Source organism: Scyliorhinus torazame, chromosome 15, assembly GCF_047496885.1.
Source record: "Scyliorhinus torazame isolate Kashiwa2021f chromosome 15, sScyTor2.1, whole genome shotgun sequence".
In the NCBI taxonomy this organism is placed as follows: domain Eukaryota; kingdom Metazoa; phylum Chordata; class Chondrichthyes; order Carcharhiniformes; family Scyliorhinidae; genus Scyliorhinus; species Scyliorhinus torazame.
Genome location: NC_092721.1, coordinates 126469930 through 126496568, shown reverse-complemented (window position 1 = coordinate 126496568; position 26639 = coordinate 126469930). Strand labels below are relative to the sequence as shown.

General features: G+C 48.0%; 1 protein-coding gene across 3 annotated transcripts in view; it reads right to left on the bottom strand.

The window, feature by feature from the left end:
• LOC140391804 (coiled-coil domain-containing protein 138-like) overlaps window positions 1–25908 on the bottom strand; it is a 183847-nt gene extending 157939 nt beyond the window's left edge. For all 3 annotated transcript variants that reach the window (XM_072476701.1, XM_072476703.1, XM_072476702.1), the window contains exons 1-2: window positions 25589–25908; window positions 198–252 (exon numbers count right to left, since the gene is read on the bottom strand). In XM_072476701.1, the coding sequence (XP_072332802.1) occupies window positions 198–252; window positions 25589–25768 (235 nt within the window). In that variant the 5' untranslated portion in view covers window positions 25769–25908. The remainder of the gene's footprint in view (window positions 1–197; window positions 253–25588) is intronic.
• Between the last annotated feature and the right edge of the window lie 731 nt (window positions 25909–26639).

The following is a 26639-nucleotide window of genomic DNA, read 5'->3' as shown; positions in this document are numbered from 1 at the left end:
TAGCTTGAATAAAGATCTTAAACAAAAGTGTCGCTTGGTGACTCAGGGAGTGAAGTACATGATAGCTGTGAAACTCCCCTCACAAAAAAGGGGGTTGACGTGAGAATCAACAGCTCGGTGAATGATGTTGAGGGAAAATCGTCGGGGAAACACCTAGTGCTTCTTTTACATTACTCAATTGGGGGAAAAAACCTTACCTTTGATACATGTGTTGCTTTTCAAATTTATTCTGGTTAAATTTACTGTGGAGTCCTAAAACAAAATGAAAATAAAACAAACTGTTGAAATTGGAATCCCATGACCTTTAAATTAGACATTAAAAACAGCAAAACATGGAAACTTGTGGGACAACATATGCTACATTCATTGTAAAACACTGTACACCAGCAAAATAGTGTCTGTCTTTTATTATTTGTGAAATAAACATATGGACAAGTTACTACATTTCATTTGTGCATATAATTCTCGTAACACTTTATGATGCGTTATACTAGGACAATTTAAATAAATGTTTTGGTAAATTGTAAGGAGAAATACCAAGGGAGAATGTATGATAACGTTTATCAATCTCAGTATTTTATAAAGCACAAAGCTACTTATCATTTTGATATCTAGTTTTATACTTCATCTAAATTTAGTTGATTTTCATACACAATTTATTTTCCAGAAAATTTTCCTTGAATCAGAACATGGTTTTAATTAGCCAAAGTGTTACAGTGTACTATTTTTATCAATTGCAACAAAAACAAAGAAATACAGCAACACACAAAATACAATACTTCAGCTGACATCTGTGAAGTTATCATAGATAAAAGCCACATTTTTTTAATAATAGAATCCCTACAGTGCAGGAGGCCATTCAGACCATCGGGTCTGCACCGACCCTCTGAAAGAGAAACCTACTGAGGCCCACCCAATCCCCGAGATTAAATCGCAATATGGAGCCGGAGATGACGACCCTCAGTGAGCTCTCCCCCCCAGGTCCTCTTCCAACATCTATTCCAACCATACTAATCTTTTGAAACTTAATTCTAAAACTAATATTATGCTCTTTATGTTTACTTACAGGTCTGGAGATCCTCTGACATCCATGGACCGACCCACATGACCCAACCCTGACCTCGAACCGGAAGCATAAGAGGCCCGACGCAGAAGTCCAACCCCGACCTCGCCTAGAAATCGACCCGGCTCCCGGAGCGTCCGACCTACGAAGCGCCATCCCGGTTCCCGAAGTTCCCAGAACGCCTGACCCAGCAAGGAGAGGCCCCCCCAGAACCCAGACTCGCCTGAAGGTGGAGAAGAAAAGGATCGACGAGTAAGCCCAACCAGGCTTAGGTTGAGGCCTAACTTCAGGAACGCCCAACCCGACCACGACACTGGAACCGACCACGTGACCGGGTTCAACCGGACACAAAGACCAAACCCGGCCTAAACGACCCCAAATCAACAAAGCTCCTATGCGATGACCCGAACAAGCCGAATGGGTAGATCCACCCTCGCGGAACCCCGGGGTCCGACCAGATCGTGAACATGCCCGTCCGGCGACACCAAAACCGCAACCAGAGCCCAGGACCCCTCCAGACACAACCACTTAACATCCACAAGATCAGATTTCTCCCATCGGATTCCAAGACCCATCCAGAAGCAGCTGCCAACCTCGGAAACAAAGGAAACGCACCAGTCTACAGGTGAGACTAAAACAACGTGGTTTCAAGTCTCCCTTCCCCAGCATATTCCTGACAAACGTCCAAGCTTCGAAAACAAGCTGGCCAAGCGTAACGCTCGACTTACTTCTCAGAGACATGGCTCACTCCTGCCTCACCGGACTGTGCCATCTAACCCAGGGGCTTCTCAATACGCCGGATGGACCATACGGTGTCCTCGAGCAAGGCGAAGGATGAAGGGGTTTGCATCCTCGTCAATTCTTCCTGGTGCTCAGACGTGGCTACCCTGGCGAACTGCTACCCCCCCCAGACCTGGAATACCCGACTGAATACCACGGGAGTTCACTTCGGCCATCATTACAGCGATCTACATCCCATCCCAGACAGAAGTGAAGAAGGCGCTTGATGAATTGTACATCGCTATAAATAACAGTGAAACAGAATACCCGGAGGCCTTGTTCATTGTGTATGGGGTCTTCAACCAGGCCAACCTCGTGTACTGCCAAACATCCATCAACATATCTCCTGACCCACCAGAGGCCCCAACATCCTTGACCACTGCTATGCAAACATCAAAGGTGCTCCACAAGATGGTGCTCCACAAAATGGTGCTCCTTCTCCTGGCATAGAAGGAGAAACCTTTTTTTAATTAAGGGGCAGTTTAGCATGGCCAATCCATCTACCCTGTACATCTTTCGGTTGTGGGGGTGAGACCCAAGCACACATGGGAAAAATGTGCAAACTCCACAGACCGTGACTCGGGGCCAAGACTGAACCCGGGTCCTTGGCACCGTGAGGCAGCAGTGCTAACCACTGCGCCACCATGCTGCTCTCTCTAAGCAGAATCCTAAGCGGGAGAATCCGGATAAGAAGGTTGTGCAACGCTGGTCCGACGCAATGGAAGAGCTCTTATGCGACTGCTTGGACTGGTCCATATTCAAGAACTCAGCAGCCAACCTAGACGTGTATGCCACCACCATCAAAGACTTCATCAACGAGCTTATAGAAAACTGCGTGCCAAAGAAGGTAGTACGTGTGTTCCCCAACCAGAAAGCATAGTTTAACTGGAAGATCCACTCCCGACTGAAGTCCAGGTCTGAGGCATTCAAGACAGGTGACCCTGACCTATACAAGAAATCTAGGTAGGACCTCCACAAAATCGTCAGGGACACCAAAAGACAATATCAGACGAAGCTAGATTCACAGACTAACAACATGGACTCTCATTGGTTGTGGCAAGGTTTAAACAATATAACGGTCTACAAAACAAAGCGGAGTTGAATCTCAGGCAACAGAGCACCCCTCCCCGATGAACTCAATGCATTTCATCTAATTTCAAGCAGGAAGCCAAAAAACTGTTGTCAACTGCCTGATCAGCCTCGGACATACCCATACCTACCGCCACAATCTCAGAAGTCAGATCAGCCTTCTTGAAAGTGAACCCACAGAAAGCAACGGGTTCTGATGGGAGTCCCTGGTTGTGCACTTCAATCCTATACGGACCAACTGGTGGGTGTGTTCTCAGGCATCTTCATACTCTGGCTACTCACTTCAGGAGGTTCCCAGCTGCTTGAAGAAGACCACTATCATACCGGTGCCAAAGAAGAACCGGCAACATGCCTCAGCGACAAGCGTCCGGTGGCCTTGACATCTATCATTATGAAGTGCTTCAAGAGTTTGTCATGAGACACATAACTCCATACTCCCAGAATGCCTAGATCCATTGCAATTCGCATAGTGCCATAACCGGTCCACAGCAGATGCAATCTCCCTGGCCCTAGTCATCCCTGGAGCATCTCGACAATAAGGACTCCTATGTCAGAGTTCTATTTATTGATTACAGCCCCGCCTCCAACACCATAACCCCAGCCAAGCTCATATCCAAACTCGAAAACCTAGGACCTGGCTCCTCTCTCTGCAACTCGATCCTCGACTTCTTGACCCACAGATCACCATCAGTAAAGATAAACAACAACAACACCTCCTCCATGATAGTCCTCAATACCAGGGCACTGCACGGCTGCGTACTTAGCCCCGAGCTGTACACACATGATTGCAGGCAAAATTCAGCTCAAACTCCATCTACAAGTTTGCAGATGACACGACAAAACAACGATGAGTCAGAGTACAGAGAACTTAGTGGCATGGTGTAATGACAACAATCTCTCCCTCAATGTCAGCAAAACGAAGGAGCTGGTCGTCGACACAGGAAGCAAAGTATCGTACACATCCCTGTCGGCATCAATGGTGTTGAGGTGGAGATGGTTAACAGCTTCAAATTCCTAGGTGTGCACATTACCACAAATCTGTCTTGGTCCACCCACGTCAACACTACGACCCAGAAAGCACAACAGTGCCTATACATCTGCAGGAAACTTATGGAAATTTGGGATGTCCACATTGCCCCTTGCCAATTTTTATAAATGCACCATAGAAAGCATCTTTTTGGCTGCATCACAGCTTGGTATGGCAACTGCTCAATCCAAAACCGTAAGAAACTACAGAGAGAGAAGTGAACACAGCCCAGTCAATCACGCGAACCTGCCTCCCATACATTTACTCTGTCTACACCTCCCGCTGCTTTGGGAAAGCGGGTAGCATATTCAAAGACCCCTCCACTCGGGTTATTCTCTCTTCCATCAGAGAGATACAAAAGTTTGAGAACATGCACCAACAGATACAAAAACAGCTTCTTCCCCACTGTTACCAGACTCCTGAATGGACTGAACTGATTTCTCGATGCACCTTCTCTAATGTTGTAGCACTATACTCCATATGCTTCACCCAATGTCTATCTCTATGTGAATTTATCTATCTGCCTGGACGGTACGCAGAACAATACCTTTCACTGTACCTTGGTACACGTGACAATAAATCTAAATCTAACCCCAACCCCACTCCCACCCAATCCAACACACACATCTTCTGAACACTAAGGGGCAATTTTACCATGCCTAATCCACCTAACCTGCACATCTTTGGACTGTGGACGGGAACCCACACAGACACTGGGAGAATGTGCAAACATCACACAGTCACCCAAGGCCAGAATTGAACCCGGGTCCCTGGTGCTGCAAGGCAGCAGTGTTAACCATTGTGCCACCGTGCCGCCTCAAAAAAACAATCAACATCCCTAGTTTTGCAATTCAATGCATTTTGAAGTCCAGAAAATTCAAGTAATTATATTAATAATCTTTATTGTCACAAGTAGGCTTACATTAACACTGCAATGACATTACTGTGAAAAGCCCCTCGTTGCCACGTTCCGGCACCTGTTCGTGAACACGGAGGGAGAATTCAGAATGTCTAAATTACCTAACAGCACATCTTTCGGGATTTGTGGGAAGAAACCGGAGCACCCGGAGGAAGCCCACATAGGGAGAACATGCAGACTCCGCACATACAGTGACCCAAGCCTGGAATGCAACCTGAGACCCTGGCGCTGTGAAGCAACAGTGCTAAATACTGCTCTACCATGCCGCCCATGTTAATTCATAAAAGTTAGCCAAGTGCCAGGATTAGATTAGAACTATTGGGTGGCAGAATATGTACATTGTTTGCTCACCTCTACACTTTTGACTCAGTTTCAGGGGAGCATCCACTATGTTAACCAACTAGTTTCTGTAGTGCTACTAGTCTTCACAGAACAACAGGAAGACCTGGGATAAAACTAAACTGATAATATTAGTGAAGAATGTTTATAATCAATTTTTAAATCCTGTAATGCGAACCCAAAACATATTAGCCAAGGTACCTTCTCACTAATTCTTGAGGCATTTCTTTAGGGGCAGCACGGTAGCGCAATGGTTAGCACTACTGTCTCACGGCGCTGAGGACCCAGATTTGCTCCCGGCCCCAGGTCACTGTCCGTGTGAAGTTTGCACATCCTCCCCATGTCTGATTGGCTCTCACCCCACAATCGAAAAAGATGTGCAGGGTAGGTGAATTGGCCACGCTAAATTTACCTTAATTGGGAAAAAAAGAATTGGGTAAGTATTTTAAACAACTTTTTTCAGTAATATCACAAATGGACCCAGGACCTACTTAACAATCTACTGGAAACAAGGCATCCAGGAACTTCCAAATGTTTATCAACTATTTACAACTATGTACATGCATGAAGCTCCTTTGAGGCATCCGAGGTCTAGAAACATGTGATCTGACATCACTAGCTATTAACCCTTTATACTACATCCTCCCCAAGTGTTTTATTCTATTATTTGACCCCCTCCTTCAGTATCCTGTGCCAGTGAAGTAAAATGTCCAGTTCTCCGAAGAGGATGTATCCATATTCTGGAACATACTTGTTTCAGTAGAGATTATACATTTTATACCAAAGTTATATAAAAGGTAACGGGGAGCAAACTTCCAACACACAACTATACAGGTGTACAAATTTCTCTCTTTTTTGCCACCCTCCTCCCTCCCCGCGGCGAACAGCTCCTCAAACACGGCCATGAGCATCCCCCAACTTGCCTCAAAGCCCTCCACCGAACCCTTTAATTCGTACATGATCTTTTCCAGCTGAAGAAAGTCATACAAGCCCCCAGCCAGGCCGCCACCCCCGGTGGCGTTACTGACCGCCACTCCAACAGAATGTTTCACCAAGCAGAGGCAAAAGGTCACAACATAGGCCTTCCACCCCTCCATCAGTTCTGGCCTCTCCAATATCCCAAATATCACCACCAAAGGATTCAGCTCAACCGCTTCCTCCAGTATCCTTGTTAGCACCGCGAACACTCTCACCCAGAATCTTTCCTCCAGTATCCTTGTTAGCACCGCGAACACTCTCACCCAGAATCTCTCCAACTTTTCACAGCCGCAGAATATATGTGCGTGATTCATTGGTCCCTGCCCACACTTCCCACATTTGTCTGCCACTCTCTGGAAGAACCCACTCATTCTTGCAAGAGTTATATGTACCCTGTTTACCAGCTTGAACTGTATCAGGTTCATCCTTGCACACAATATCACATTTAGCCTTCATAGCACCTCACTCCATGCTCCCCAGTTTATCTCCCCTCCCAGCTCCTCCTCCCACTTCCCCACCTGCTCATTTCCTGCTCTCCCAGCCACCTGTATAGGTCTCCGATCCTACCCTCCTCTTCCACATCCCGACCCAGCATGGTGTACCTCAGCCACCTGGGGAACTCTTTCCAAACCTTCCGCATGAAGTCCCTTACCTGTAGGTACCGAAACTCATTTCCTCTCGGGAGTTCTACCCTCTCCTTCAGTTCCACTATACTGGCAGACCCCTCTTCCAGGTACAGATCCCTCACCTTAACCAGCCCCACTGGTCTTCACTTCCTGTACACACCATTTACCCACCCCTCCCCCCATCTCAAAACCATGGTTTTCGCACATCGGCGTCAGCACCCATATCTCTTCTATCCTATGTTTATTCACCTGAGGAAGGAGCAGCGCTCCGAAAGCTAGTGACATCGAAACAAACCTGTTGGACTTAAACCTGGTGTTGTAAGACTTCTTACTGTCTTCTATCCTATAATGCCTCCTTAGCTGGTTCCAGACCTTCACTGTGGATTGCACCACCGAGCTCTCTGTGTATTTCCTTGGCAACACTGGCAATGCCGCCATCACTATAGCCCTCAAGCTGGACCCCCTACAGGATTCTTCCTCCATCCTAACCCATTCTGCCTCCTCTCCATCCCACCACTGCCTCACCTTCTCCATGTTCACTGCCCAGTAATAATGTAAGATGTCTTACAACACCAGGTTAAAGTCCAACAGGTTTGTTTCAAACACTAGCTTTCGCAGCACTGCTCCTTCCTCAGGTGAATGAAGAGGTATGTTCCAGAAACATATAGACAAAGTCAAAGATGCAAGACAATGCTTAGAATGCGAGCATTTGCAGTTAATTAAGTGTTCACATATCCAGAGATAGGGGTAATCCCAGGTTAAAGAGGTGTGAATTGTCTCAAGGCAGGACCGTTGGTAAGATTTCGCAAGCCCAGGCCAGATGGTGGGGGGGGGGGGGGGGTGAATGTAATGCAACATGAATCCCAGGTCCAGGTTGAGGCCGCACTCGTGTGTGCGGAACTTGGCTATAGGTTTCTGCTCGCCGATTCTGCGTTGTCGCACGTCCTGAAGGCCGCCTTGGAGAACACTTACCCGGAGATCAGAGGCCGAATGCCCTTGACTGCTGAAGTGTTCCCCAACTGGAAGGGAACATTCCTGCCTGGTGATTGTCGCGCGATGTCCGTTCATTCGTTGTCGCAGCGTCTGCATGGTCTCACCAATGTACCACACTTCGGGACATCCTTTCCTGCAGCGTTAGGAGGTAGATAACGTTGGCCGAGTTGCATGAGTATGTACCGCGTACCTGGTGGGTGGTGTTCTCACGTGTAATGGTGGTATCCATGTCGATGATCTGGCACCTCTTGCAGAGATTGCCATGGCAGGGTTGTGTGGTGCCGTGGTCGCTGTTCTGAAGGCAGCAAACTACCCTGCACTTCAGCAGTCAAGGGCATTCAGTCTCTGATCTCCGGGTAAGCATCCTCCAAGGCGGCCTTCAGGACGCGCGACAACGCAGAATCGCCGAGCAGAAACTTATAGCCAGGTTCCGCACACATGAGTGCGGCCTCAACCAGGACCTGGGATTCATGTCGCATTACATTCATCCCCCACCATCTGGCCTGGGCTTGCGAAATCCTACCAACTGTCCTGGCTTGAGACAATTCACACCTCTTTAACCTGGGATTATCCCTCTCACTGGATCTGTAAAGACTTAATGACCTGCAAATGCTTACATTCAAACAATCATCTTGCATCTTTGACCTTGTCTATATATGTGTTTCTGGAACATACCTCCTCATTCACCTGAGGAAGGAGCAGTGCACCAAAAGCTAGTGTTTGAAACAACCTGTTGGACTTTAACCTGGTGTTGTAAGACTTCTTACTGTGCTCACCCTAGTCCAACGCCGGCATCTCCACATCATCAGTAATAATGTAGGCAGTTTCGGCAACATCAATTCTCTCTTCTGCCTCTGTCTCAGTAACAGGGTCCTCTTAACCCTTGGCACTTTCCCTGCTCATGCAAAGTCTGAGATAATCGTATCTAGTTTCCTAAAAATACATGTTTAATGGTTAATAATGATTACAGGGTATACTTTCTATGATTAGTCTCAATCCTTAATAAACTAACTTATGTAGAACTATTCTAGTGTTATCCTAGCTATCCAGTTTTAAGGGGCCTCATCTCAGGACACCCCCCTTCAGAGGCCTTCAGTACAAAGATCGGAAGTGTCTGGAATATGAAGAGAAACCTCAGCAGAATGTTCATCTTGGACCCTTCCTAACCTCCTCCACCAGCTTTCTTAGGTTCCATTTATGTAACATCGCCAATTCCCTTGCTACCTGAATCCCCAGGTATCTAAATAGGTCTCTGGACACCTCATAGAATTTACAGTGCAGAAGGAGGCCATTCAGCCCATCGAGTCTGCACCGGCTCTTGGAAAGAGCACCCTACCCAAGGTCCACACCTCCACCCTATCCCCATAACCCAGTAACCCCACCCTACACTAAGGGCAATTTTGGACACTATGGGCAATTTAGCATGGCCAATCCACCTAACCCGCACATCTTTGGACTGTGGGAGGAAACCGGAGCACCCGGAGGAAACCCACGCACACACGGGGAGGATGTGCAGACTCCACACAGACAGTGACCCAAGCTGGAATCGAACCTGGGACCCTGGAGCTGTGAAGCATTTGTGCTATCCACAATGCTACCGTGCTGCCCAATGCTACCTTTAATGGCAACCCCCCTAGGTTGGCTCGCCGACCCAGCTCGTTCACCGGGAACACATCATTTTGTCCTACATTTAGCTTATATCCCGAGAAAGCCCCCAACAAGCCCATGATCTTCTCCATGCTCTCCAGCGGGTCCGAAACATACAATAGTAGATTGTCTGCGTATAGCGACACCTGACGCTCTCTTCGTCTCCTCGTAATCCCTCGCCACTCTGTCGACCCCCTAAGAGCCATTGCCAGAGGCGCTATCGCTAGCGTAAACAATAGTGGCAACAGTGGGCACCGCTGCCTTGTTCCCCTGTGCAGTTCAAAGTTTCGTGAGCCCATGTCGTTGGTCTGCACACTTGCCATCGGTGCCACGTTTAAAAGGTGCACCCATGCCACAAACTTTGGCCCAAACCCGAACCTTCCCAGGACCTCAAACAGGTACTGCCACTCCACCCAGTCACCTTCTCCCCATCCATGGACACCACTACCTCTGGTACCTGGGCTCTCGACGGGGTCATGAGGGGGTCAACCCCATCATATTACTAAAAAGCTGCCTGCCCTTTACAAAACCTGTTTGAACATAGAACATTACAGCGCAGTACAAGCCCTTCAGCCCTCGATGTTGCGCCGACCTGTGAAACCACTCTAAAGCCCATCTACACTATTCCCTTATCGTCCATATGTCTATCCAATGACCATTTGAATGCCCTTAGTGTTGGCGAGTCCACTACTGTTGCAGGCAGGGCATTCCACGCCCTTACTACTCTCGGAGTAAAGAACCTACCTCTGACATCTGTCCTATATCTATCGCTCCTCAATTTAAAGCTATGTCCCCTCGTGCTAGACATCACCATCCGAGGAAAAAGGCTCTCACTGTCCACCCTATCCAATCCTCTAATCATCTTGTATGCCTCAATTAAGTCACCTCTTAACCTTCTTCTCTCGAACGAAAACAGCTCAAGTCCCTCAGCCTTTCCTCATAAGATCTTCCCTCCATACCAGGCAACATTCTGGTAAATCTCCTCTGCACCCTTTCCAATGCTTCCACATCCTTCCTATAATGCGGCAACCAGAATTGCATGCAATACTCCAAATGCGGCCGCACCCGAGTTTTGTACAGCTGCAAAAGACCTCATGGCTCCGAAACTCAATCACTCTACCAAAACGCCTTCTTAACAACCCTCTCAAACTGGGTGGCAGCTTTCAGTCATCTATGTACATAGACACCGAGATCTCTCTGCTCATCCACACTACCAAGAATCTTACCATGAGCCCAGTACTCAGTCTTCCTGTTATTCCTTCCAAAATGAATCACCTCACACTTTTCTGCATTAAACTCCATTTGCCACCTCTCAGCCCAGCGCTGCAGCTTATCTATGTCCCTCTGTAACTTGTAACATCCTTCCGCACTGTCCACAACTTTTGTGTCATCTGTAAATTTACTCACCCATCCTTACACGCCCTCCTCCAGGTCATTTATAAAAATTACAAACAGCAGTGGCCCCAAAACAGATCCTTGTGGTACACCACTAGTAACTGGACTCCAGTCTGAACATTTCCCACCAACCACCACCCTTTGTCTTCTTCCAGCTGGCCAATTTCTGATCCAAACTGCTAAATCTCCCTGAATCCCATGCCTCCGTATTTTCTGCAGTAGCCTACCGTGGGGAACCTTATCAAACGCTTTACTGAAATCCATATACACCACATCAACTGCTTTACCCTCATCCACCTGCTTGGTCACCTTCTCAAAGAACTCAATAAGGTTTGTGAGGTACGACCTACGCTTCACAAAACCGTTGATCCTCCGCAACCACCCTAGGACACAACCTTCCATCCTTCCTGCCACCAACTAAGCCAGCACTTTCACATCCGTATTTAACCGCGATGTGAGCCTATATAACTCACATTCCAACAAGTCTTTCCCCTTCTTTGGTATCAATGTGATCGTTGCCTAAGTCACCATCTCCAGCAGCTCCCCCTTCTCTAACGCCTCATTAAACGCCCCCAAGAAACATGGCGGCAGGTCCGTCGCGAAACCCTTATAGAATCCGCCGAGTAACCATCAGGCCCCAGGGCCTTACCAGACTTCCTACCTCTTATACTGTCCAATCCCTCCCTCAGTCCCAAGGTCTCCTCTAGCACCTGCCTCTTCTCTTCCTACAACTGTGGAAACGTCAGTTCGTCTAAAAACCGTCCCATGTTCCCCTCTTCACCCCCCTGGGTCCACCCTGTACAGCTCCTTATCATAATCCCTAAACACCTCATTTATCTTCACTGGCTCCGACAGCACATCTCCTGCCCCAGTCCGTATCTTCAATACTTCCTCGGATGCCACCTGCCTTCGTAAGCTCATGCGCTAACATTTGACTCGCCGATGCGCTAACATTTGACTCGCCAACATGTGACCCGCCTTATCCCCATATTCGTACTGCACCCCCTTTGCTCTACACAGCTGTCCTAACACCTTCCCAGTTGTCAACCTATCAAATTGCCCCTGCAACTTTTTCCTCCTTGCTAATACCTCCGTGGTGGGCACCCTCGAGTACTCCCTATCTACCGCAACTATCTTGTTCATTATTCCTCCCTCCTTTCCCTATCCGCATGTGCTTTGAACGAGATAATCTCCCCCAGACCTCCACTTTTAGTGCTTCACAAAACGTGGCAGCTGCCATCCCCACGTTTTGGTTCAATTCTACATAATCTTTAATCCCAGCTTGCACTTTATCGCAAAACCCTCTATCTGCTAACAGCCTCGAATCGAGCCTCCACCCCGGTCTCTGCTCCCATCCCAATCTAAGCCAAACGTCCAGCTATGAGGCGCATGGTCCGAGATTACTATCCCCGCGTACTCTGCCCCCTCCACCCCAACCAAAACCTCCCGTCTCACTACAAAAAGGTCAATTCTTGAATACACCTATAAACATGCGGGAATAAAGAATACTCCCTTCCCTCTCGGTTCTGTAAGCGCCACAGGTCCACCATACCCATCTTTTCCATGTACCCGCCCAGCTCCTTTGCCATTCGTATCCTACCCATCCACCTGGGGCTCGATCCATCTACCTTTGACTCTACGACACAGTTAAAAGCTCCAGCCATTATCAACTGGTGAGTGACCAAGTTCGGGATCGCTGCCAGCAACCCTCCACATAAAACTTACATCGTCCCAATTTTAAACTCTTTAGGTGCGGAAAGACCCAAGATCTTTTCATTGGTCCATTGAGCCTTCGCACGTTCCATGTTATCAGCCTTATTGGGGGCTTACACCTCCATTCCCCTCTTTCACCCGCCTTCTCCCCCTTTTGGCTCTACCCTCGTTGATTTCACCCTGTACCTGGCCCATCCATGGTGGCCCCTTTCTCCGTCCCTGACCATGTTTCTTCTCCAACCTCACCGCGTCGCATCTCTTCCCTCCCCCCCCCCCCCCCCCCCCCGCGAACTTCACTTCCGTTCACCAGCATTACCTACCAGCATGGCAACTCCTGCCCAAAGGCTCCTCCTATTGACCCCCCCTCACTTCTCTGTTCTGTGAAGAAAGCTCCCCGCAGACTGCCCCCTCCCAAACAAAGACTCATCTCGAACCACAGGTCACCTTCCCCAAAGACAAACAAAAAGAAAAAAACAAACAGCAACAGGCAGCATGAGGGGGGGGGGGGGGCCGTAACAAACTTTTCACTCCAGCTATCCTGTGTCAACCCAACAGAAAAAAGCTCCTCCACATTGGAGGAAAAGGAAAAAGAAACCTCCCTCCAAACCCACTCTACCCATATTCTCCATTACTCGAGTGCAGGCACCTCCATTCCCAAAATAATTCAGTTCTTCCCCAGTTTGTGTTCTTTGATAAAGTCATTGACCGCTTCGGAGGTCTCAAAATAATATTCCCTTCATAAGTCACGCATTGTTTCGCCGGGTAGAGCACCCCAAACCTGATCTGCCACCGATATAACACTGCCTTGGCCGTGTTGAACCCTGCACGTGCTTTGCCACTTCAGCTCCAATGTCCTGGTATATTCGGGCCGTGTTCCCCTCCCATTCCACTTCTCCCTGGCCCACTGTAAGATCTCTCTTTCTCCACAAACTTGTGGAGTCTCACGTTTAACGGCTCCCCAGCTCCTGAATTCTGCCTCAGAGACCCGTGTGCTCTGTCCACCACCGCCAGAATCCTCAAAATGTATCACGTGGCACTCGCTCATTCCACTCCTTCAGGCTGGCCAACTGTTTGCAGATTCGGCCTCCTCGACCTGTTTTCCTGCCCCTCCACCTTTGCTGTCAATAAAGGTCTCCCAAGAGCTCCACCTCCAAACTCTTACCAACTTTTACAGGTGCACCATAGAAAGTATCCAATCTCTCTGCCTCACAGCCTGATATGGCAACTGCTCAGCCCAAGACCGCAAGAAACTTGAGAGCCGTGAACACCGCCCAGGCTATCACACAAACCCACCTCCCATCCATCCATTGACTATCTACACCTCCCGCTGCCTTGGGATAGCGGATGGCATAATCAAAGACCCCTCCCACCCAGCTCACTCTTCCAACTTCTCCCGTCGGGCAGGAGATAAAAAAGTCTGAAAACATGCACAAATTCCAAAACAGCTTCTTCCCCGCTGTTAGCAGACTCCTAAATGACTCTCTTATGGATTGATCTGATTAATACTACACTCCCGTATACCTAGGTATTTTGTGTACCTCATGTTGCCCTATTATGTGTTTTCTTTTCATGTACTAAATGATCTGTTTGAGCTGCACGCGACGATAAACAAATTCAATCCAATCCAGTGCCATCAGTCTATCGCGGAACAGCGACCGGAGCCTCCAGACGTTTTTCCACCCTCTCCATCGAGCCCTTCAGGGGTGCCACAGCCTCTTTGATGGCCTTCGATCGATCCTCCTGCACCTCCCTCTCTGCTGGCGGAACTCTTCCTTGAAGGCCATTAACTGTTCCATCTGTGACCTTCCACTAGCTGCTGCACCACAGATCTCTTCCAACTCCTTGACAAGATCCTTCACCTTCTGCTGGGTTTGGTGATCAGCAGACATGCCACTCCAGGGAAAATTCTCCTCCGACCTTCAGTTACATTTTTCCATCGGATGCACACCCAACGTCGGATAAAAAGAGCTCTTTTCCACACCTTCAAGCAGAAGCTGCCCTGTGTGTGACCACTCACACCATGGCCGCCACTGGAAGTTGTTTCTGTAGAGATTCTAGTTAAGTGTGCAGCATAAAAGGTAATAAAAATATGTCCTCTTCTCCCTTGTAATCCTTCAGAGATTGAAGTTGGCTGTTCTTTCTTGAAACTTTGCCAGATTCATATTGACCTGTTCATGTGTGTAGTTGTAGTGGGCCTGCAATCTTCAGAGTAAGTTTGTTGCTTTGCAAAAGCATTAACTGCTTAGGTACATTCAATGATTTGTGTACCTGAATGAAGTGTTGTGCACTTCCAATGTCACATTCAAGAATTAATCTGTTAGACAAATGAAAGATGAAGATTATTCTCAAGTGGAGTTATAGATATTTCTGTCAATATTATAGGGTTGATCTTTCTGCTTGCAGTTGTTCAGCCTGTGCATACATTGCTCGCATGTCAGTGTGAGTTTGCTGTTCACTAGGTCTTGGCATGGAGAGCTTCAGCAGTCAAGACAACATCTGGAATAGAACTGAATGTCACCTTGGGTTCAGTTATTCACCAGTGTTGTACTGGGTCAGGTTGCTGTTCTACTGCCTCTACTAGATACAGAGAGGTTACACTTCCTTGTACCCATGTGAGATCAGCAGCTAGTACATTTCAGTTACATCCTTTCCAGACTGGACCTCAGGAGTCAGCTTGGTGTTCTGCACATCTCTCAATGCTATTGTCACAGCTTCTGTTGTTGGTCCTTATTTGTGAAAGTCAGTGCCTATATTAGGTTGTTCTATATCATTAGTATCCTTAATTGCCAGGTGGATTGGCATCCTGATCACAATCATCAGAATGTTTTCATCACTGTTGTTCTGGCCTCCTTCATCATCTTCCCCACAAAGTGTAATGCAGGTTCCAAAATATCCAGTTGTGGTTGCAGGTGTAGAGCTTTTGGTATGGAAATTAGTTCAAACTATCTTGCGTCAACTTGGGGTTCCACAGCGACCAGTGAATATAAAGTTGCAAACTAATCAAGCTTCTCTACTTGAAAAAGAGCAATCTTGATTATGGATAACTCAATTAAGTTCTCGGCCACTATATTGACGTGTGCCGGTCAGCTGCCCTTGCAAGAAATCATTAGCTGGTCCCTGCATAATTAAAGCTGGCCAGTATGGAACCAGCCAGAGATGAGTGAGCAGCTACAACTCGTGCTGGATTCTTCGTGGTCCTCACAAAACTAGCGACGAGGGTTGAAATGGATAGCTGTCTACGCTGCTGAAGCCTCCTCCCTGGATTTTTGTTGGATACAGGTTGGACGTTTTTTTCTGTTACACCATGCCTCTTTATGGACGTTTGGATGTCTTTGATGCTGCGCTGGAAAGTTGGACCCCGTATGCACAACGGATGCGTTACTATTTCCGGGCAAACAGCATCACCGAAAACGAGTGCCAGGTGGTCATTTTATTCACCGTCTGCGGCCCGCATACGTTTGGAGTGATAAGGAGCCTTACGTACCCAGCTGCGCCGGACACAAAGATGTTTGATGAACTTGTGACCTCAGTGGGGCAACATTTTAACCTAACCCCGTCCACGATAGTCCAGCATTACCGGTTTAATATTGCTGAGAGGAACCCAGGAGAATCCCTTGCAGAGTTTCTATCCAGGCTATGTAGGATTGCAGAGTACTGTGACTATGGTGAGACATTGTCAGAAATGTTACGTGACCTTTTGGTTTACAGTATTAACAATGCGGCCACCCAGAGAAAGTTGTTAGCTGAGCCAACATTGACTTTTCAACAGGTCATTCAGATAGTATTGTCCCGAGAGAGCACAGAACGGGGAGTGCAGGAGCTACAGGGAATGGAAGGGCCCGCCTTGGAGCGCAACACCATCCGTCCAAAAGCATCTCCCCGCACCCCTGCCGTACCTTGGGCGGGGCGACATCCGGATCGACGCCAGTGGCCGCCGGACGTTCCTTCCCGAAGGGAGCCTTCTCCAGAACCAACGGATGAGGAGTCATGTCAGTGTCGGACTTGTGGACGCCGACCCCGTCGCTGGTCCTGGGAGTGCCAGAGGCGCCGTCGTTCCGACAGAAACTGGGGCTAGCCCAGGGGCCGTACCTTCCATTTGGATGAACCTGCGGGGACTACACCCGAGGACGTGGAGATGGAAGACGACTGCCTGCAGCTGCAATGTGTGGCAGCTCCCCGTGTGGCCCCCAATAAGGTGACAGTACGGGTCAATGGGTCACCAGCTTGAGATGGAATTGGACACTGGCGCAGCGGTCTCCGTGATCGCCCAGGAGGACATTCGACCGCATCAAGCAGGGTATACAGACCCTTACATTAACCGACACACAGGCCAGGTTGGCCACCAGCACGGGGGAAACCATTGGACATCGCTGGAACTACGATGACTCCTGCTGTTTATGGATGCCAGGAGGGACGTTTCCCACTTATCGTGGTGCGCGGCCACAGGCCCAGCCTGTTGAGTCGGGACTGGTTGCGCCATTTGCGGATGTAGTGGCAGCACATCCTTCAAACAGGTTCTGGAGGGTTGACGGACATACTGGGACGGTACCCAGATGTATTCCAGCCCAGTTTCGGGAAGATAAAAGTCCATATCCAGGTCGAACCAGGAGCCACTCCGTACTGTTTCCAGGCGCGCCCGGTGCCTTATGCCCTGCTCAAGGTGAGCTCACTCGTTTGGAGTCCTTGGGTATTATCAGGCCCGTCCGTTTCGCTGACTGGGCAGCGCCAATTGTACCGGTAATGAAGCCAGATGCCACAGTTCGCTTGTGCGGCGACTATAAATTTACAGTCAATACGGCTTCCCGGCTTGACAGATATCCAATGCCCTGCATAGAAGATCTCTACACGAAGCTTGCAGGCGGACTCTCGTTCACAAAATTAGATAGGAGTCACGCCTAACTAAAGTTGGAGCTGGACCCTGCCTCCCAGCCATATGCAAATATTAATACACACAGGGGCCTGTATGAATATACAGTTGCAGGAACATTTGGAAAATGTGGAGGCTGTCCTTAGACGCTTCTCAGAGGCTGGAGTCCATTTACGTCGTACAAAATGCATCTTTCAGGCGAAGGAAGTGGTCTACCTGGGTTATCGAGTGGATCGCGAAGATTTGCACCCCGTTGCAGAGAAGGTGCGTGCAATTCAACAGGCCCCCGCCCCGACTGACTCTTCGCATCTTCGTTCTTTTCTAGGCCTCATGAATTATTACGGGAAGTTCCTCCCCAATCTGGCAACTACGCTGGCCCCGTTGCATCTTCTGCTAAAGAAGAATCACACCTGGGTTTGGAGTCCGCCGCAAGAAACTGCTTTCCGGCAGGTAAAACAGCCATTGTCGTTGTTAGGGATACTAACCCACTATGATCCTGGAAAGCCTTTGCTCATCATGCGTGATGCATTCCCATATGGTATTGGGGCCATCCTGTCCCACAAGATGGAGAACAGGGCCGAGCGGCCAATAGCTTTCGCCCTCCCGCACATTATTTGCAGCGGAAAAGTAGTACGTGCAGGTCGAGAAGGAGATCCTGGCGGCGGTCTTTGCGGTGAAAAGATTCCACCAGTATGTGTATGGCCGCCATTTCACTATCGTGACCGATCATAATCCTCTGCTGGGACTCCTCGCTGCCTACGGAATATTCTCTGGAGCATAAACCAGGGACCCAGGTAGCGAATGCCGATGCACTGAGCCGATTGCCTTTGTCGACCGGCCCCATGTCAACCCCTACGACAGGCGAGGTGGTTGCAATCCTAAATTTTATGGACTCCTTGTCACGGCATAACAGATCCGCGAGTGGACCCAGACGGAACCAGTCCTGTCAAAGGCTCGACACATAGTCCTGTATGGTGGGCAGCATAGACAGCTCCCAGGCGAGTTGCGGGCATTTTCCTCCAAGCTGTCAGAATTTAGCGTGGAGGACGGTATCCTCTTGTCCCGGAATAAAGGACAGGACCTGATACTATAGGACTTGCACAATGGCCATCCGGGTGTGACCAAAATGAAAATGTTGGCCCGGAGTTATGTCTGGTGGCCAGGCCTCGACACCGAGAAGGTGGCCCAAAACTGCTCCATTTGCCAGGAGCATCAGAAGCTTCCACCGGCCGGGCCCCTACATCACTGGGAATGGCCAGGGCGGCCTTGGGCGCGCTTGCATGTGGATTTCACCGGTCCTTTTCAAGGATCCATGTTCCTTCTATTAATCGATGCCCAGTCTAAATGGCTATAGGTGCATAAGATGGTAGGCACAAGATGGTAGGCACAATGTCCTGCGCAACGATCGAGAAGATACGTTTGTCTTTCAGTGCGCATGGCCTCCCCGAGGTGCTCATCTCAGACAACGGCACTCCTTTCACAAGTGAGGAGTTTGCGAGGTTCATCATAGAATTTACAGTGCAGAAGGAGGCCATTCGGCCCATTGTGTCTGCACCGGCTCTTGGAAACTCAAGAATGGCAGGGACATGGCCTTTCTCGGCATCGGCCGATTCGGCAGTTTGCGCCTAGTGACCCAGTGTTCATTTGAAATTTTGCTGGTGGTGCCCAGTGGGTCCCTGCCGTTATCGACGAATGGGCCCGATCTCTTACCAGGTGCAAGCCCAGGGTAGTCTCCAGCGCAAGCATGTAGACCACGTTCGGTCCAGAAGGCCGCCTCTTCCAAAGATTCCCTGACCCCGGAGCTCACTTCTACAGCCGCAGAGACCAGACACTTGGAGGGTGTTCCTCACGATCTTCCTTTGGCACCGCACTCAAAGCCTGCACAGTTCGTTGCAGAACCAAGTGGAGATTGGGGCGCCAAGATGACAGAGGCTTTGGCCTCCGACTCCGAGATGGAGACACAGGACGCCTCAGAAGGGGAGTCCTCGGTCACACGGGCCGTGGATGTACAACCGTCACGCAGTTCATCACGGAAGCGCCGTTCTCCGTCTCATTACACGCCGCCCGATCCAGCGCCTTGTGCAAATGGTGTCCGGCCTGCGACAAAACGAGTCCGACGCCCTCCTTGCCAGGGTCTTCAGTGGATTCCTTGGACTTTGGGGGGAGGGACGTTATAACCTGCTTGCTTACCACTGGCTGGGGAGTAATGGCATCCCACAATCCTTAGGGAGTATGAGTCTCCCCAATGAGGGGGGCGGAGAAATCATTAGCAGGTCCCTGCATGAATAAAATTGGCCAGTATGGAACCAGCCAGAGAGGAGTGAGTAGCAAGGGAGTTACTGCTGCTGGTGTAAAGTTGCCCTACAAGAATTGGTTACCACATTTATTGCAGCAACTAAATTATATACAAATTGGCTGTGGAGCACTCTGGGACTTTAATGCATTGTCAAGGTTTACCTGACTGTAGCCAGCAAGCTTAAATCAAGCGCTCAAGGGTTCGCCTGTTGTCACCATTAGTGGGATGGTGACACCACCTTGCTCCTTCTCTGGCTTTCTTTAAGCCTCCCTCAGTCCACATCTTAATGTTAGCCACCCATCCAGTTTTTGTTTTCTTCGTCTTCTGTTTGCACTCTCAATTTCTCCTTCAATTGTTAGGTCAAGGCTATCAATCTTTGCTTCCATTCTTGACCATCTTCCTCTCTCTAACTGTACTTAGCAACCATTTTTATTCCGGAGCTTTGACTTTCTGTCCATCCACCTGATTCAAAGCATCCTCTGCCATATCAACATTTTAGAAGCTTTTATCCTCCTTTCATGCTCTTTCTTCAGAGTCCAGCCCTTACATCCATAAAGTGAACACTCCACACTGCTGACTGTACTGGACATTTTTTTCAACTTCATGATGATGCTTCTAGCCGTGCTGCTCATAACTTTTCCTGTAATTAATCTAACCTGGATTTCATTCTTGGTTGTACCATTAATGTTTATCATCGAATAAAGGTTCTCGAATTTGTCCACTGCCTCTATTGTAGTGCTTCTAAACCGGAGCCTCCAAATGGTGAAACAGTTCCATGTGACCTGGAGCAATGTCATTTTGGCACATGGTTGTGGTAATTGGCAGTGAAGTGGACGAAGCCCAGGATACTAGGATTGGCTCTCGAGGACATCTCCTACATTGCGAGATTCTCACAGAAGCTTGATTGCAGGCTGCTGGTGCTCGGATCAAGAGCAGAGTTCGAGATTCTCACAGAAGCTTGATTGCAGGCTGTTGGTGCTCGGACCAAGAGCAAAGTTTTTGCATCTGAGGGACACAAGTGTGCTCGAGGTTTGATAAAGGCACATCACATAATCGAGAACCAGCGTGAAATCAGGGTCTTCTGGAATGGAAAGTGGAGTATGGCACAATGACTAGATTCAACTTTTTCTGGCAGATTTACAACTGCAACAGCTATTTCTTATATAGCACATAGAAACATTCTGGCAATAGTACTGAAGACATGTGCTCCAGAATTTGCCGCACCCCAAGCCAAGCTATTCCAATACAGCTACAACACTACAGCAAATTACGAGCAAGCTTAGCTGTCAGGATGAGGATCAATCATGCGCTGCTTGCAATTCTATTGGAGAAGTTTAAACGTAGCAGCTTCAGGGATTGGATCGTGTCCAACTGGGGTGGGCTATTGATTTTTGGAAACTGTACAAGTACTATATTCTGGCCTTTGTTCAGCAGAACAGATCTTGGCAGATATCCAGTCTGTTCTCCGTGTACACGTAACAAGCTTGATTAAATAGCCATCTTGTCCAGGTTGTCAATGTGTTTTTTTCCTCTCTGTAGTGAGTTGAGCCACAGGGAATAACCTCACATGGAAGCTGCCTCAATACACAGGTCTTGAAACCGCTCCTACATCCTGTATACAAGAAACAGGACAAATCCAACCCAGGCAATCACACAGTCAGTCTACTCTCCATCATCAGTGAAGTGATGGAGTCAACAACAGTGAATACTAAAATAGGTGGGAAAGCAGGCAGTGAGGAGGAGATAAATATTTTACAGATGGATATAGATAGGCAGATGAAGTTTAAATGTAGATAAGTGTGAAGTTATCCATTTTGGTCAAAAAAATAGAACGGCTAATTGTCTAAATGGAAAGCAGATTCAAAAAGTTTTGGTCTCCTTATTTGAGGAAGGATCTAGTGACATTGGAGGCAGTTCCGAGGAGATTCACCAGATTAATTCCAGGGATGAAAGTGTTGACGTACAAGGAGATATTAAACAGTTTGTGCTTATACTCGCTGACGTTTAGAAGGATGAGGATCTGAACGAGATATACAAGCTCCTAAATGGGAGTGATGAAAGTAAACATAGACCAAATGTTCCCCCTTGTGAGGCAATCTAGAACGAGAGGTCACTGATATAGGATGAAAAGCGGCAGATTTAAAACTGAGATGAGGAGGAACTACTTCTCGTAGAGGATGGTGAATTTGTGGAACTCGCTGCCCCATTGTGCGGTGGAATCGGAGTCATTAAATGGTTTCAAGGAGGTGATAGGTATATTTATATATATCGTCCCTTGACATTCAATGGCATTACCTTTGTTGAATCCTCCAGTCAACATTCTGGGGTTACCCTTGATCAGAAAATGAACTGGACGAGCCATATTAATACTGTGGCTACCAGAGCAGGTCAAAGGCTAGGAATCCTACTTTGAGTAACTCACCTCGTGACCCTCCAAAGCCTGTCCATCATCTACAAGGCACAAGTTGGATTGGATTTGTTTATTGTCACGTGTACCGAGGTACAGTGAAAAGTATTTTTCTGCGAGCATTAAGTACATGAAAAGAAAATACATAACAGGGCAACACAAGGTACACAATGTAACTACAAACACCGGCATCGGGTGAAGCATACAGGGATGGTGTTAATCAGGTCAGTCCATAAGGGAATCATTTAGGAGTCTGCTAACAGCGGGGAAGAAGCTGTTTTTGAGTCTGTACGGGCGTGTTCTCATACTTTTGTATCTCCTGCCCGATGGAAGAAGTTGGAAGAGTGAGTAAGCCGGGTGGGAGGGGTCTTTGATTATGCTGCACATTTTTCCCAGGCAACGGGAGGTGTAGATGGAGTCAACGGATGGGAGGCAGGTTCGTGTGATGGACTGGGCTGTGTTCACGACTCTCTGAAGTTTCTTTCAGTCTTGGGCCGAGCAGTTGCCGTACCAGGCTGTGATGCAGCCAGAGAGGATACGTTCTATGGTGCATCTGTAAAAGTTGGTAAGAGTTAATGTGGAAATGCCGAATGTCCTTAGTTTCCTGAGGAAGTATAAGCGCTGATGTGCTTTCTTGGTGGTAGCGTCGACTTGGGTGGACCAGGACAGATTTTTGGAGATGTGTACCCCATGGAATTTGAAACTGCTACTCATCTCCACCTCGGCCCTGTTGATGCGGACAGTACCTTGCTTCCTGAAGTCAATGACCAGCTCTTTCGTTTTGCTAGAATTGGGGTTAGATTGTTATCGCTGCACCACTCCACTAGGTTCTCTATCTCCCTCCTGTGTTCTGACTTGTCGTTATTCGAGATCCGGACCACTATAGTCATATTGTCAGCAAATTTCTCGATGAAAGGGGTGGAAGTCAGGGGTGTAATGGAATACTCCCCATTTGCCTGGATGAGTGCAGCTCCAACAACACTCAGGAAGCCTGATACCACCCAGGACAAAGCAGCCTACTCGATTGCTACCCTTTCCACAAACATTCAACCCCTCCATCACAGAACAAGATGCACTGCAGGATCTTGCCAAGGTTCTTTGGACAGCACATTCCAAACCCATGACCACTACCATCTAGAAGGACAAGAGCAGCTGATACATGGGAACCCCGACACCTGGAGGCTCCCCTCCAAGTCACTCGCCATCCTGACTTGGAAATATATCGGCATTCCTTCCCTGTCACTGGCTCAAAACCCTGGGAACTCCCTTCCTAACAGCACATTACCTACACCTCAGGAACTGCAGTGTTCTAGAAGGCAGTTCCCCACCACCTTCCAAAAGGGCAACTAGGGATGGACAATAAATTCTGGCCTAAGCAGCAACACTCCCATTCCATAAATGAATTTTTTAAAATAGGAGTAGGCCATTCAGCCCTTCGAGCCTGCTCTGCCATTCATTATCATGGATGATCATCAAATTCAAACCCTGATCCCGCCTGCACCTCCATGTTCCTTGATCCCTTTAGCCCCAAGAGCTATATCTAATTCCTTCTTCAAAATCACACAATGTTTTGGCATCAACTACTTTCTGTGGAAGTGAATTCCACAGATTCACCACTCTCTGGGTGAAGAAATTTCTCCTCACAATATTTAACACAATAGAACTTCCCAAGGCACTTCACAGCGCGATAAAGCAAGATTTGACACTGAAAGACATGATACTGGTGCAGATAGACACATGTTTGGCCAATGCGGTAGGTTTTAAGAAGCAAAGAAAGAGAGAGCAGCAGTGAGGTTTAGGAAGGAATTTCAGAGCTTAGGGTCTTGGTAGCTGAAGGCACAGCCACTATTTAAAACTGGGGACACTCACAAGGCTGGATTTAGAGGAACGCCAATATCTGGAGGGCAGGAGACCAGAGATCCAGAAGTGCAAGTTCTTGGAGGGATCTGAAAACAAGGCACTGCTTAACTGAGAACCAATATAGGCAGTGGGCAACGGCGTGTTAGAGAAAAGGACTGGATCATGTTATTATTATTATTATTATTTTTTTTTATTTTTTATTTTTTAAATTGTTCATGGAATCTGGGCCAGCATTTATTGGTCATCCCTAATTGCCCTTGAACTGAATGGCTTGTTAGGCCATTTCAAAGGATATTGTAAGAATCAACCACACTGCTGTGGATCAGGAGCCAGACCAGGTAAGGATGGCAGATTTTCTTCCCTAAAGGGAATTAGTAAACCAGATGGGTTTTTACAACTATCAACAACAGTTTAATGGCCATCATAAGGCTTTTTATTAAATTTAAATTTCACCATCTGAGCCTAGGTCCCCAGAACCTTATCCTGGGTTATTTGTCCAGTGACAATACCATTGTGTTACTGCCTTCCCCGTTCCTTTACTAGGAGATTAATCAATTGTGTCTCATTGTATATTGCCAGGTCTACAATAGCCTACTCCCTTTGGTTGGTGCTAGAATGTACTACTCTTAGAAATTATCCAGAATACACTATGAACTCATTTTCCAGGCAACTGTTGCCAATCTGATTGTCTTCAGCTACATTATTGCAAATTAAGTCATAAAGTGCTGAAAAACTCAGGTGTGGCAACATCTGCTGAGAGAGAAGCAGAGTTAATGTTGAGTCCATGCAACTTCTTCAGAGCTAAAGTGAGGGAGAAATGTGATGGATTATATATTGTATAAGAGGGGGTGGAGCAAAATAGGTCAGTGATAAGTGAGAGGTAGGAGAGATTGCAAAGATTTGTAGGGATATGTAGGGTATAAGACTGTAACAAGTCATACACATTTATTTCAATCTATGATAATAATTCATCCATTTTGTAATGAATGCGGTATTCATTTAGGTTCAGAACCTTTAACTTTATCTGCGGGTACACGGTTTGTATGTTCTGTCCCTTCAACCATACTCTGATTGCAATCACCTAAATCCCTACCCTGCACCATTATCTTGTTGTTTTCCTTTAATTCACCACATCTCCCCTCCATCCACTATTTAGTTTAAACCCATTCCAACGCCCTTGTTATAACAGTAGCCAGACTAGCCCCTGTAGTTCAGATGAATCCTGTTCCGACAGTACAGCTACCACTTTTCCCACAAATCGAACCCCATTTCTTCAACATCAGTCTTTGAGCCATGTGCAGTTATCTATCTCTCTAATCTGATTTACCCGGTGCCAATTCACTCGTGGCTCACTTTTTGAGGCTGGTTTTTAAAAAAATTTAGCACAATAACTCCAACATGGAAACACGCAAGATCAAATAACGAGATTGGCCGAGGTTTGAATATTGACTCCAGGTTCAGATTAGGTGATTTTAAGCGTGCAGTCAGAGACATGCTGGTCTTTTAACTTCACGGCATCTCAAGACGGTGGTGCCGGCCCAGCTTCTGGAATGGGCTGCCACCCTCCCCGGCCTCCGCCATCCTCTCACCTGATCCTCCGAGTCCCCGAGGCACGGTTTAAACCGCTCGCCGATCCTGCTTCCAGTATAAACCGCGCTCCTGCTCTCCGTCTGCCTATTGCCGAGGTAGCGACGTTTTAAGCGCTCGATGATGGAGTCGAGGGCCTGATCCTCGTTACTCCCCATCCCTTTGCCGCCTCCAAGCTGCATCTCCGTGACAACTATTCGAATTTCGAGCCCTCAGCCGGAACTTCCAATTGCTCACAGGTCAAAGGGAATGCCGTCTCCATGGCGACGGCCCAGTGACCCAGATTGGTGTGTGCCGCGCCTGTCCCATCTCCACCACCCCGCCCCGGCCGTCCTTAATGGAGAGCAATTACATTGCAGCTATCACATGTGTTTTAATGAAAACATTTGCGGCCTGCCGGAAGATGAAATACAGTACAAAATACGTGGAACTGGTTGGAAATTGTACCCGAGTTATGCTGGACGTGTGATCCAGAGGATTCAGTTAATTCCATTAAAAAGTCTGGGTCAATCTTTTTACCCTCTTGAGCAAGGACATTTCTTCACTCTGTTTAGGTGACATCCAGTACTCTTCCCAGTTTCTATTGTTTTTTTCCATCCTTATTCCTTTTCCTAAATGATCCCAATGTGGAAGAAATAAGAGCTGAGCCATTTGACCCCTGGAGCTTGCTCTGTTAGTTATAGAAACATAGGACAGAGGAGTAGGCCATTCATTGTGATCATGACCGAGCATCCAACTCAATCGGCTGATCATGACCGAGCATCCAACTCAATCGGCTGATCATGCTCCCCAGCCGCACCCAATAGACTTACACTTTTGGGGACCCCATGCCATGCCCCGCTTCCTAGCGACATGGCAGCCCATCCCCAATGATGTCAGGCCCCTCCCCAATTACAGCTCTGGCAGCTGGGCCTCTTATCTCAACGACCGCCTCTGCTCTCACTGCCCAATCCGGTTGCTGCCCAGCCCTTTTGCTTTCGGCCCTGCTGGCCTCTGGTCGAGTCACCCCACTGGCCACTGCTCCCCAATTCCCTGACATATAATGTTGGCACT